Genomic DNA, 14,501 nt, shown 5'->3' on the forward strand with positions numbered 1-14,501 from the left:
ACGTATTTAAATAGGCTCAAATAGAAAAGTTACTCACTGTAGTGAGCGCTTTAGTCCTAGCCCGGAGTCCCCCCCATTTCCATACTTCTGGGACATTGGGTCCGATGGGACTGGAGCTTTTGTTGTAGCAGCACAAACATGGTCTATTTTTTCACAGGGCCTGGCATATGCACTCCAAAAGCTCCTTCTTGCCAAACCCTACCTGTGGCCTTGCCCTTCGGTGCTTTTCCACCCACCCAGGTCGGACCCCGACTGAAAGCTAAAGCATTTTAAGGGGATGGAGAAAAGGGGACTCTGGACTAGCAGCACAGCAGTCACTACACTGAGCAACTTTTCATTACTCCTAGGGCCCTGCCACCTTGCCTCCATACTTCTCGTAGATGCACATACATCCACCTGTGGGTGGAAGGTGGCAAGTTAATCTCAACTGAATAGGTTCCTCGCGACTGCTTGTCCAAACTGGGCATCCTACCTTGAACCCATGTCCAGACAATGGTGCTTGAGGAGGCCCAATGGCAAGCGCCCAGCTTTTGCAATTAAGTCCAAGAGGGCACTTCTTTGGAAGACACAGAAGCTGTTTCGGCCCTTACCAGGTGAGCGTGTAGGACCTTGGGTTGAGGTAACTTCTGGATTGTATAGCTTGTTAATATGCAATATACAATACACCTGGAGATGGATGCTTTATATGGCAGAGTCTTTATTGAGCCCTCTATCTAGGCACAAAGATGATGTGGAAATGTTCAACATTCTTTGGTTCCGTCTAAAAAGAATTTGAGGGCTCTCCTAATGTCCAGGGAGTCAAGAACCCTTTCCAACTCGTAAGACTGGTAGAAAAACGCCCCAATTTATGTGTAACTCAGATGCCACTTTTGGTAAAAATGATTGCGACCACAGCGAGACACTGTCTTGATGGAAAGCTGCAAACGGTTCGACTGAAAGCACTTCGATTTCACTTACATATCTGGCTGATGTGATCACAGGGTAAAAAGTAACCTTTCAGGAAACTTGCTTAATGTCTGATTAAGCCATGGGCTCAAAGTTTTTGTCACAAAGGGCAGAAAGCACTACACCGAGGTCCCATCTGGGATGAGGGTGCAAAAGTGATGGAAAAAGCAAACATTTTATCAAAATGCGTTTTACTCGGTTAAAGATCGAACACTTTATCTTTGACCAACAGTGCATGTCCCCAAGCCAGTTCTGTCCTGCACGTCTCGACTTTGCTGAACTAAGCCACTAAAATAGAAATGAGTGACAAGATGTCATCTACAGAAGTAGTCAGCCAGTCCTTTTCCCTCTCCAAATTCCAACAACAAAGCCGGAGCAACTTGCTGCTGTATTGTGATTATGTTGTTTCTTGTAGCTTAAATAATCTGCATATTGTCTTCCAAAAGACCCAGGTGCAGCAAAGCCCCGTTCTCAGGTAACAGCTAGGTTCAGCAATCATGGGGAGGAGTGCTGGATCTAGTCTTCTTGAATAAGCAAATTCATAGATTGGAGAGAAAGACACGGGGTCCTTGCCTATGTTCATCAGGTCTGAAAACCGGAGCTTTGCGGTCACCCAACGGGATTGGAGAAAAGGCATAAGCCATCATTCTGTCCCATCAAATCTAGACTCTGGCCCTCGGTGGAGGGTAAAGGCATTTACTGTTTGTGTAAGGGGCAAACAAATCCACTTGTGAAACACCCCAAGTGGAAGAATGGGACTGGGTCACCTGTGGATTTAGTTCCCATTTATGGTTGGCTTCCAACAGGCAACTTAGGCAGCCTACTTCTGTATTGTAGACCCCAGGCACATGCAATGCTAGATGTCAAATGCTGAACTGAATTGCCCATTCCCAAATCTGAACCGCTAGATAAGCTGTCTTGTGACCCCCCACCCCACCTCGTCAGTGTTGTGTAAAACATTGACACTGAATTGTTTGTCTGAATTGAGACGGCCTTGTTCCAAATGTTGGGCAAGAAAGCTTTTAGATCGAGAAAGATGGCTTTCAATTCCAGGAAATTGATTCACTGTTTGTCATCCTCTGAGGACCAGCGGTACAAAATGTGCAGATGGCTCAGGTCTCTCACCAGCCAAGTAGAGGGGATGAGGAGGGGGTTGGGTGGAGGAGCAATGAGTCTGATAATGCCAACCTGTGGGGGTAGGTACCACAAAAGGCACTCCCAGTAGTAGTTTTCGCGCATCTGACAACCAATTCAAATTCAGAAATATTTCCGGAGGGTAACAAATGAGTTTGTTTTTTGTTTTGAAGGTCGAAAGCCTGAGTCCTTAGAATCTCTCAGGGCTATCGGGGTCCTGTGCATTTTCAGCCTGGCAAGAGGCACTGCTTGAACACAAGAGACCTCGAGTCCCATGCACCTCTGAAACCAGCATGCACTTATGCTAAAAGAGCTTAGAAACAATGGAGCATGTGTTACGGATACACAGGATTCATGCTACTAATACTAGCCAAGATGTTTCCCAGAGAATTCCTATGTACATCAGGTCCTGTAAGACAGTCACAACGAAGACTTTGCACAGTTTAGAGACAGGCCCAGATCAAACAGCAGGCCAAGTAACTACTTGAGTGGTGCCTCCGCAACCTGTTCAGGTTGCACCATCAGCCAGCCATCCAAGAAGGGGTATGCATAGGTGTCCAAGATGTGAGGAAAGCCACAATCACTAACATTATCTTTGTGAACAATCTGGGTGTAGAATCTGGGTTAGAAGGAAGCCCTAAATACTGAAAAAAGCAGCTCCTGTATGGAAAAACTTGTGGCGAGGGGCAGATTGGGATGTGGAGGTATGCATTTTTCAGATCCATCGCATCGATCACTCTCCCCGTTGAAGGGCAGACCGGATCTGTCCTGGAGAGATCAATTTTTGTCGGGGTAGATGCAGGTTAAACTCTGCTAAATCCAAAACAATGTACATCTGGTTTGACTTTGGCAGCCGGAAGGATAACCCCCTGGCCTCTCTGGAAATGATACCTCTATGGCTTTTATCTCGATTAGTTTAGAGATTCCTTCCCTCAAGGAGGCAGTCCCACCTGCTTTAGTGGAGAGCAGAGAGGGGAAAGGGAACAAGGACAATCTGAAACCCCTGCTGGCTACTTAGCTCACCTACCGGTCAGAGGTGATCTGCCAGGTCTTAATGTGAAGGGATAAACTCCTCTGTACTGCAGGACCAACCTACATTATCACTTGCTGGGCGTTTACAGTAGAAGCAGCCCTTGATGTGGGGGCAGAGGGAGAATTCTTTTTTTTATACAAGTTATTCTTTTCCTTGGCAAACTTTTCCTGCTTTGCCTTAAGCTCTTGTAAACCGCAAAAACCTACAAAGCAACAGGACCGCGATTCTAACCTAGAGCCACTGGGTTGTTCTGTCGTTGATTTGTTCACAACCAACAAGGATTTTTCAATGATGGTGCTTGCCTTCTTTTTGTAAGCTCCTCGTCCAGTGTAAGAAGAGGTCAAGGATCTTGTCCTGAAACCATTTAGTAAACTTTGTTGTGTGTAGTCACACCTGCCTGCAGGTGTTCACACCTATGGCAACCCGCCCTGGATGAGGTGTCAACATGATGATCTGCTGCCTCCAGAAGATGCTTTGAAATTACCCTTGCATCTGAAAGGCCTCCCTTAACCAACAGTTCCAGGTTTTCTGCTGGTATAAACCTTTCAGATTCTGTGAGGTCTCTTCTGAGCCTCCGATTTGTGGCTGCCAGAATAACCGTAGCATTGGCCTAACCCAATTAGTGCCGAATCGGCAAAAATCTTTCTGCCTCTACAGCACAGACTTCCTTGATCAAGATGGAAGGTAGATGCGGACGAAGCTGACCTAGAATAGATTATGGCTGCTGCCACTACCGATGAGGACAGCTGAGGGCAGGATCCCAATGACAATTTGGCCTGCAGTACCCTATACCTCACATCGAATTTTGTAATTGGTAGGAATCATTGAACAAGGGTTCGTCCACATCCTTCTCACCTCAATGAGGACTCCTTTCGGTAACCCCACTGGAGATTTTTCCAAGGTTTTAATGGAAAAGACCCCTGCTAGGAATCCAGCTTCCATTGGTGGGGATTCTGTGAAGGGATTACAAAAACAACTTCCAATTCATGAGTCTATAATGGAACACCCTTGCTGAGGAAGAATTTCTTCCTGTTGGGGCATCCTCATCAGATTCTCTGGCTCACCAAAAGATCTTCGTGTTGGGTATTGGGTCTGGTACAGGAGTAGTCTCCATAATCTTAATTTGCTGAGGTAGTCCTGAAACATTTTCAGGAATATAGCAAAAAAAAAAAATTGTCTTCAACTTGTGTTTAAAAGGATGACACGCTTGTGGTCTGAACGTAGCCTGAACAAAATGAAATGCCCTCAAATTCGGACCACCGGGACTAAGCTTCTGACAAATTAGCCCTTACTAAGGGATCTTCGTGTGGCCTAGTGACTGAATGAGCCCTCACTGAGGGAACCTCAGGAAAAGTCCCGGAATCCTTAACCCCCACAGGGGAAACCTTTGAGCAGTTGCTAAATTCCTTTGCTCACTCTGCCCCCCTGGATCAAACTCGGTATCGTTATCCCCCAATCGAAGTCCTTGGGCAAACCCTAGTAGTGAGGTTGGCCGCTGAACAGGGACACACTGAGCACTCTGGTATCCAGATTAGCCCCAAGCGGGGAGCCTCTGGATGAGTACCAGTGACGCTAGTGTCGGTGCAACCCCTTCCTTGACTAGGAATCCCCAGGAAGAGATCGCCGACCTGGGTGCTCTGAAAACAAATTTACTTACCCGTCACTGTAGTTTTTCCATTGATATAATCTCAAAAGGTCCCTTGTATACCGCCCAGTGAAAAACTTCCCTGAGCGTTGGAATCGTAAAACCTAATGCATGAACCAAAAATGCGTCAATAAAAACAAGCGTTCCACCGGTGCTCTGGCCGTAAACACTCAACACAAAGTGAATGTGGGCCTGAGGTCAATGTTGTGACACCCCACAAGAAAGACCGGTAACAAAACGTCAGGATAGGCGGGAGGAAGATCTACTGCGGTGCCAGAGACCACGTGAGAAACGTTTGAACAAAGGACAAAAGTAAAATGGGCACGATAAAGCTGCAGGTGCAACACGCATCTGATCACAATTGCACAGAGAAAAGGACTGAAGATAGAGGGCCAGATGCAGGGCTTTGGGATTGGGGGGGTTGGGGGGGGGGGCACGTTCATATAATTTACTTTTTTGTGGTGCTACAAAAAACACTGCAGTCCGGTCCATTAGAACGGAACATACCAGAAGTAGGGCGGGGGGGTGCTATTGGAGTACTACATAGTGTATTGGTAGGGGAGGGCCAGGAGCACTAAAGGGCCCTCATTTAGATTACCCTATCCTGGCACAGTTGTAGAGTTTCTCCTAGTTCCTTTAGGCATTTGTCAAACCTTAACCCTACACCCTGATTATCCAAACCCCCAATAAAGATACTGTTTTCAGTCTTAATTATGAATCTAGTGTCATTGTCTTGAGGTCCCAACAGAACCAAATCTGCAGACCATCACCCCACAGTCCCACTCATGAGGAGGGGCAATCTCATACACGGAAAGCAGGCGAGTCTGACAGTGCTGGTTTGTGGAGGAAATTATGGTGGCCAGTTGGAGAAGTTTAGAGCGTAATACAGGGACTGTGGAAGAGTGGTGGTGGTGGTTGTAGGTGAGAGGAGGAGAGTGAGTCACAGGGAGGTGGTAGAGTTAAATAAGCCAATTACAGCAGAAGGCTATTGGAGGTAGACAGCAAAAGCCTTGCCATGCTAGCCAAAAGCAGATGAAGCAGAGGGAGGGGACACAAGACCCAGGCAGGGATCTCAGAGAAGGAATACGCTGAAGAAAATAGGACATGGGGTACTATATGTAAGGAGAGATAAGGCATGGGGTGTACAGAGTGTTAGAAGATACTGCTTGTTTCAACGCCAACCGTTAAACTAGTGGTGTACCTACAGCTGGTGGAGGCGACGCAGGGATTCATCAGTAAGGTACTCAAAGGAAAAAACTCAAGCCTTGAATAGAGGACTTTGGTGCTAGATCGCTGTAAATTCAGGACCCGTAAAAGCCCACATTTAGCGAGTCGATATGGAGTGGCTATCACCTGGAAAGAAAGAACTTGTCACCCCAGACCTATACGTTGATTGCCATTCATCATTTTGAATATCATATTCATCATTTTGATAAGCAAAAAACTCACATCCCAATTCCACTCATTTGTGTGTCCCACTTGGCCACTGTAAAAACCCGACTCAAGTGGTTCAATTATAGCAGCGAGTGGTTGGTCCCTTTTGCAATTAAACTTGTGGCTGGGCATTAGCTGGTGTCCCAGGGACCTACCTCCCTCTTAGGTAAAAACCTATCCCCCCCTCTTCCTGTTGTGCAAGAGCTCAAATAAATCAAGTTGTTTCACTTCTCCCATGACCTGTGTCGTTGAACACATTGCTTTGACGGAAATAGTTTGGAACAGATATGACAAGACTTTACAGAGGTAATTGCCCAGGGACAGTTTTGATATTGAATCATGACAAATATAACCAAAATGGACATCAACATGTTAAAGAATCCCTATTCCAACTAAAGTACAATACTAAAATACGACTTTAGAAAACAATCCAAGACAGTCCCCTGCATGAGAAACAATACCTTACCTGAACATGTAGAGCTAAAAACTTTAAAAAAACACATAACTGTGGGAAAAGGCTATTAAAAACATTGTTAGTTTCGGATTAAGGTGGAATTTAAGATTTGTTTGACAGAAAAAAAAAAAAATCACACAGAAGACTCCCAACGATCTGCCAAACAATTCTATGCACAGTTAGACAAATCATTGGTCTTTGTCAAATCTTGAGAACATCAGATACTAACACGAATTTTAAATTTAAATTAAGCAATCGAGAAGTATTTAATCTAGGTGTACAAACTGAAAAGATAAACCCATCACCACACCAAAGATGTAGAAGAAGAAAGCAAGAAAACACCAAGCAAGAAAAATAGCAAGTACCTTTTTGCATGCTGAACTGTACCGTAACACATGTGGGCATCACAGAGTGAGGGCAGCCTTTCATTATGACCAAAACATCTGTACATGTAAAGGTCTATTATTTTTGCTGTATAACATAGTAGGCGCTAGTTAATTTCTATGTGCATCCAAATTTGGCAGATAAAGGAAAAGAGGGCTAAGAAAATTAAAGTGAAGTGCTCTGATCACACACTTGCCAAGCAGGGGACCCTGAGATTATAACACCTCTCCTGCTTCTGTAACAAATCTAGATTCTAGGTCACATCATCTACCCCAACTATGGCAAGAATAGAAGGCTATTTTGCCAGATTTACATTTGACCAATACTAAAGGTTCTCTGGCTGATGTGTCCAGGCCAAAATAATATATGAAGAATGGATGAATCAGCTTGTACTTCCTTACCCAGATTACTCAATTTAAAATGTATTTCAACCTATGCATCAGCCCAAAACTGGACAATATAAGAAAGTTAAGCTTCCTGCCACTGGTTAACAGTTTCCGACGTGGTTATGCATAATACTAGCAGTGAGTGATTTCACCTCTTGAGATGGCTAAGAACCTTTAACCACTATTAGTCTTTATTGGAGTTGGGCCTTATTTAAACTGCAGTAAAATGAAGGACATATCCCCTTGATCAGGGTCCTATACCTGCCAATCAACTAAAACAATATTGCTAATATCAGGTGTAATTTCCTAAAATTGGTGGATCAGCAAAACCTTTTGATTTTGCTAGACGCAAAGTACAAATGCTTTGAGCATTTAAGTGATCATGATGCTTTGTTGTATCACGCAAGACAATAAAACAATTGATGTACTATATAGTTTACCTCTCCCAACCCATAAACATGCCTGTTTGGACATGGGTGGCTAGCAGGGACTATGCCAAGCCTTTAATAACCTCCATTGGCAATTATGCACACGCATACTAGCACCGCTCAAGTTTCCCATACTTTGGACCCTCCAACCTACAACGCATTGGGACCATACCCATGGTGAAAGGCGCTATAGAAATGAGCAAATGAGGCAATTATTAACACCTGTATTCTGCTTTACCTATTACTACATGCCAGATATCATAGCACTCTTAATATATTAAAGACCAATACGTTTGGCGATTCCCTGAAGAATTCGGTTTTTACATCTATAACCTCCTCTGAACAGAACAGAGATTTACAGGACCAAAGGTGTAAAGTGATCATATTTCAGGGTGGTTACCTTTAATTCTTGGTGTTTTAACACAAAGCACTTTGTATGTTGAGATGCCCACTTATGAGTTTATCATTTTGGGTATGGGACTACATATAACTAACGAAAATTACTGTGCCTGCTGCAAGGACTGGATGCAATTGAAAGGCATGACATGAGGTCAACTTGTCAGCTTTGCAGGGCTTTTCTAAATACAAATAAAAACGCAGAATTTGTTGGGCCACAGAAAATAAGTTTTCCATAAATTTGGCAAATAAACCTACATTAGCCCCAACATGGACGTGTTTGCTGGATAGGCATCATGCTTTCAAACTGAGTTTTTCACAATTGACTATTAAGATCATATTTACATCGAGTTATTTTATACTGCACACATGTGCCAAGCAGTTACCCATCAAATAGGTGTTTGTTCCAAGGAAAGGTAGAAAGGAATCATTTTGTCAGACTTATTAACTTAAAGGCAAAACAAAATCAGGGGAAAGTGCAAAGAGGACCAGAGATTCTAACCATCTTCCTAGTTTACCTGAGGTTCTGTCGGCAGTATCTTGGCTCCTGCCATGACGATCTGCTTCTAGCCATTGGTATAAAACTACATGGTGTAACAAACAAAAAGTATGCATGAACAAACTAAAAAAAATACAGCAAATATCCCCAACAAAGAAATGAAAAACTAGTTGCAGCCGAATCATTAGTGGACTATAAGATTCTAAATTAGTGTAACACCAGACCAGCTGTTGACATGCACATATAAACAGTTAAAACAGGACTAAGCAATTATTAGTATGACTTTTTAGCAACAATATTAAAGTGACATTTAGAGAAATTGACAGATATGGTGTATACTCTTCACATCAGTGCACCACAAATTAGTCCCATGAAGAAAATGTAGTGCAGTGGGGTGCAATTCAAGTTATGCAGGTGGGCAAGAATGGCTAAGAGCACAATCAAAACTTGAAGCTGTGATACCCAAGAACGAGCACCCATTTAGAACGAGCACCCATTTTAATAATAATAAATGTCTTCAGGAGCCTTTCTTTGCTGGAATGTACTGGGAGCCGCTGTGGTCATATTCACTCATTTCATCGGGATATTTTTGTTTTATCAACAGAAAATGGTACTGTTTATTTATAATAAAGTGATTTTATGCTGATCATTCCATAAACGCCTCATTCCAATGGCCCACCTCACTCGCCCAAAGTAGATAGTTCTCCACTAAGCAAGACCCAGTGCACACCAGTTTTGGGAATTTGTATTCGAGAAAATGGTAGCACCAGTTTCTCAACCAATAGGAGCACATAAAGGACGCAATGCAGGACTGCTTTATTAAATAAGTAATTAAACCTACATAATAATTAAAATGATGGGCAATGAGCGTCAAATCATGTAGCAACTGCATTTACACCTCTGCTGGCTTTCAATCACCTTCATGTGTTGATTGGTGCAGGATGGAAAAAAAGGGAATCGAGACTGGATCTTTTGGTTCAAACCGAAGCCACAACAGTTTTGTGATATTTCAGCACGACCAGAACAAACATGATTGGTGATACTTTTCAGTCCTGGTTACCACAATTCAGACCATCGGAATTTCAGAAAACCCAACCATGGTCTAAATCAGGCAGTAAATCTTCAGTGTCGGCAGAGTAATTGGTTTAGTGCCTCAAGACTTTATTACAAAGTTCTGAATATCACATAAGGAGCACTAGCTGCAGGTACTCTCCACAGAAAAATGCTGCATAAAAAAAGCATCCCCTTCTGATCACTTGATAAACAAAGTCACCTCTCCTTCACAGAAGATGTGCGATCTTCAACACTTTTAAAAAGTGTCAAACTATTTTCATCAATCACAGTCCTCTCACCTTCATTAGTAGCACACTTGATGACACATCTAGAGTCCAACAGTCTGTGGGTTCCAACAAAGAATGTTCAACGAAAATGTAATGCGGTGCTAATCTCCCGTTCCAGGGGCTGGAACAGGGGAGAACAGCCCAGCAGCCCAAGTTACCGTATAAGGAGCAATCCAGGCAGTTCTCCCCATTCCAGCCTCTGTAACAGGGGATGAAGATCATGCGCACCCGGGATGCCCAAAAAAAATTAATAAAATAAATAAGATTTTCCTTCCTACAGCGGGACACACTCAGTGTCCCGCTGTAGGAAGGAAAATCTTTTGCCAAGATGGCCGCCATGGAAAGGGAAGGCAGGGATCTGTACTTTCCATTGCGGCCTGCGGGAGGTGAAGAGAAGGAGCGGTAGTAGGGGGTCGAAAATAAAAAATGGGACGGGGAGAGCTGGCTGTCAGGTGGCTTGGAACGCGGGGTACCAGCAGTTGAAACCTGCGTTCCTAGCCACCCGATTGGCTGGCTCCCCCACCCAGGGTGCCAATGTGGCGGGGGCAATGGCCCACCAGCCCGAGCGAAGCCATTCATGAAAACACTTAACCAAAATGGTGAACATTCCTCAGGAGCCGTCCAAGGGTATCCTGTTATAGAGCCCTAGCGCCACAAGGGACTGAAATAATGTGCTCTGGACAATACCCAGAGCTACACACACGCACACTTAAGGGCATCTGTAGTGTCAGATACTAATTTTCCTCACCCCATGTTTTTCGATTACATTTTTAGACCGGGGAGGGGGGGGATGACAGCACGTCCAATTGGGAACTGGTGCATCCCGGTATTCCCATTGTTTTTTGCGATCATTAAAACATGCCATGTCCAGTCTGACTACCCTCTCCCCCAACCTGCACACAATAAGAGGCAGGCCCGCTCCTTGCCACACAGGCAATATTCATCTCTTTCATTCAGAAACACATTAATTTCTACATTAACTCATGCACAAATACAACAGACACACTCACTCGGACGCACTTCTAGATACAAAACGTGCATGCACGCATACATCAAAAAAATAATAAAATAAACCAACCATTCATTCAATCCTTACCTGCGGTCCCGGTTCAGACGCTGCCTTCTACAATGACCCTTTGTCTGTGGTGCAGCCCGAACAAGAACCAGGAAACCGAACATGCTTCCCATTTCCCCAAGGGCATGCACAGGGAAGCCAACGCGCCTCTTTAATGCAACCCAAGGAGGCCTAAATGTGCAGAGAAGCGCCTCTTAGGCACATTTTGGCCTGAGGTTCCCCAGCCTCTGTCCCCCAATGGGCCATTCAAAGCTGGGGAAGTAAACCCCAAACCACCCCAATAGCCCTCCTCCCCCACAGCTCCTACCCTGGCCCATTGGCATGCGTACTGGTGGACTTAAACTGTCAAAGGGAAACCGAAAAAGCCAGGAAAAAAAAATTTAAAAAAAGAAAAAAAAAAAAAGTGCGCTTGCGCTGAACTGGCTTTCGTTCATCCATAACGCAAGACGCTAGTGGGTCAGAACCCTATCATCCATTAGGAAACGAGCCGCCTCCAAAACTGCTGTATGGTAACCCCAGTGTGGGTATAATATGCCATTTTTCAACCAAGGTACTGGCGCCATAAGAACACTAGTGTGGTGTTTGACGCTTAAAATCTTATCATATTTCAGCCCAGCCGTGAATCTCAAACTTCAACTATGGAAGAAGAATTTACAGAAACAGATTATGAACAAGTAGGAGTCGAAAATGGAGCATGCATGTCTGCAAAATTATTACAAGATAACCCAGCAAAGACAGTGGCTTAGAAATGCAATTGTCTGGACCCCTCAGTACATTGTATAATGCATGGAATGAAAGCAATTAGGTATATGTTAAAATGCTTCAACTACACTGATTTACTAGAGCAACTAGTTGACATACTTGGTGAAAATAAAAATCTTCCACATCATTTAGTGATTTATTAGTGTGGTCTGTTTAGAAATGCAATGGCAAATACAATAAAACGGAGGGAAAATTATGTTGGCATAGATCAGTGGGTTGAGGCCTGCTGCAGATGTGTGCCATGAATGAACGTTTGAATCTTGGTAAAGCTGACAGTCTTTCATCCTTCGAGGTCAGTAAAATAACTGCCCTTATAATCATAATATCCATTACTGTTGTACAGACAATGGAAACTTGGGGCTTGTTTATTGGAACATAATCTGCCATTATAGATCTCAGTTGACTGGGCAATTAAATACGGCCTGGTAAATACTTCAGCTAGAAGAACAAGTTACTTTCTTACCTGGTAACATTCTTTCGAATGGATGGTCCGACGACGTATTCCATATCTATGACACGTAATGTCCACAGCTGTGCTGCTTCGGAAAATCTTCGGGGTCTGCGTCCTGCGTCAATGACGTCGATGCGCCGTCCCCGAGGACCTCGGCCGACATCACCCGATGTGATAAGTAGGACGCAAGACGCCCGTAGCCTCAGTTGTAGTTTTTCCCCCAGAACGTGTGACATCAGTTTTCTGCCAGTCAGACACACAAGGCCTTGCGGAACGCAAGCTGCAATCGCAAAAATAAATTCTGCAGCGGGGAAGGTCGGGAGGGAGCGATATGGAATACGTCGTCAGACCATCCCATCGAAAGAACGTACCAGTTAAGAAAGTAACTTGTTCTTCAAGGGGATTGGGTCCTCTGACGTATTCCATATCTATGACAGACTCCCAAAGCAGTACCTAGCAAGGAGCTGGGAAAAGAATTTAGAACACAAATTTAGCATGCCCAATCAAATTGTGGAATAAAGGACTGCCTTGCCAAAGGCCAGATCCTGCCCTCGGATGGAATCGAGGGAGTAGTGATGTACATAAGTATGCACTGAAGCCCAGGTGGCTGCATCACAGATGTGACAAATAGGAACACCCCTCTGCAGGGTAGTAGACGCAGCCACTCCCCTGGTAGAATGGGCCCGCAAGCCAGCCGGAGGGTCCATACCCGCCAAGCAGTAACACTCAGAGATAGCTAAAATAATCCAACGAGTCAAAGTCTACTTCGTCACAGCTGGTCCCAAACGCTTTCCAGCCTAACCAATGAAAAGGTTGATTGTCCACTCTGACCCGGGACATGCGCGAAATATAAAAGCTCAACGCTCTCCTAAGATCAAGCCTATGGAGCCTCGCTTCTTCCTTACCAGGATGTGGAGGAGGATAGAACGCCGGAAGAACAACCTTCTGGCTCAAATGAAATTCCGAAACCACCTTGGAAGAAAGGAAGGACGAACTCTAAGGACAACCCTGTCCTTATGAAACACAGTGAAGGGTGTCTTAACTGAAAGTGCCTGCAACTCACTCACTCTGCGAGCGGAAGTAACCGCAACCAAAAACAGTTTTCAGAGTTAACAGTCGCAAGGGGCAAGAATGCAAAGGCTCAAACGGAGCACCCATAAGAAACTTAAGAACAAGGTTCAAATCCCAACCGGGCACCAGAAAAGGTGACGGAGGGAACACATTAGTGAGCCCTTTCAAAAACTGAGAAATTAAAAAGGAATCTTAAAATAGGAACATTCTTTAGACAAGCGCTTAAATATGGACAGCGCTGCCAGGTAACCTTTAATGGTCCTCACTTGCAAGGCCCTGTGGGCCAAGGAAAGCAAAAAAGACAGAACCATGGGAATGTCACACTCAAAAGGATCCACATTCTTAACTCTGCACCAGTCGCAGAACTTTCTCCAACGGCAACGGTACCAAGACTTTGTTGCTGGCTGACTGGCCGAGAGCAACACCTCCATCACGTCTTCAGGGAGGTCCCAATCCTTATACCTCATCCTTTCAGAAGCCAAGCGTGAAGGTTGAGGGATCTGACCTCTGGATGGAGAACCTGACCCCCCCCTCCCGTGAGAGCAGATCGTCTCGGTAGGGAAGACGACGTGGAGGACAGATGGACAAGTCGAAAAGGTCCGGGTACCACATCCTCCGGGCCCACGCCGGAGCAATGAGGATCATCCGGGAACCGAACCTCCGTAACCTCCGCAGTACTTGCGGGATGACGGGGACTGGAGGAAATGCGTACAGCAGTGGAAATGACCACTCCACCACGAACACATCTCCTAAGGCTCCTTTTGGAGGAAATTCCCGCGAGCAGAACCTTTTGCACTTCTGGTTGACACTGGAGGCGAAGAGATCCACTTGAGGGGTCCCCCAAAGGGCGAAGATCTCCAGGAGAATCTCTTGAGCCAGCTCCCACTCGTGAGAGATCGTGCTCTGCCTGCTCAGAGCATCCGCCGTCTCGTTGTCGTCTCCGGCCAGATGAACAGCCGAGATCGAAACTTCCTGCTGGATGGCCCAGAACTCGAGTTGCATCGCCTCCCTGCACAGGGGAAGTGACCCTACCCCCCTTTTTGTTGAGGTAGTGCATGTCCACC

At 45.0% G+C, this 14,501-nt stretch overlaps 1 protein-coding gene across 6 annotated transcripts in view; it reads right to left on the reverse strand.

Annotated features, from left to right (window-relative positions):
- DENND5B (DENN domain containing 5B) overlaps nucleotides 1-14,501 on the reverse strand; it is a 1,683,961-nt gene that overhangs the window by 1,402,142 nt on the left and 267,318 nt on the right. For 4 of the 6 annotated variants that reach the window (XM_069628551.1, XM_069628550.1, XM_069628554.1 and 1 more), the window contains exon 2: nucleotides 8,758-8,823. The exons of the other annotated variants lie outside the window; for them this stretch is intronic. In XM_069628551.1, coding sequence (XP_069484652.1) covers nucleotides 8,758-8,823 — 66 coding nt within the window. The remainder of the gene's footprint in view (nucleotides 1-8,757; nucleotides 8,824-14,501) is intronic. 6 annotated transcript variants of the gene reach the window in all.

This window comes from Ambystoma mexicanum, chromosome 12 (genome assembly GCF_040938575.1).
Source record: "Ambystoma mexicanum isolate Mex_15411 chromosome 12, UKY_AmexF1_1, whole genome shotgun sequence".
Taxonomy (NCBI): Eukaryota; Metazoa; Chordata; class Amphibia; order Caudata; family Ambystomatidae; genus Ambystoma; species Ambystoma mexicanum.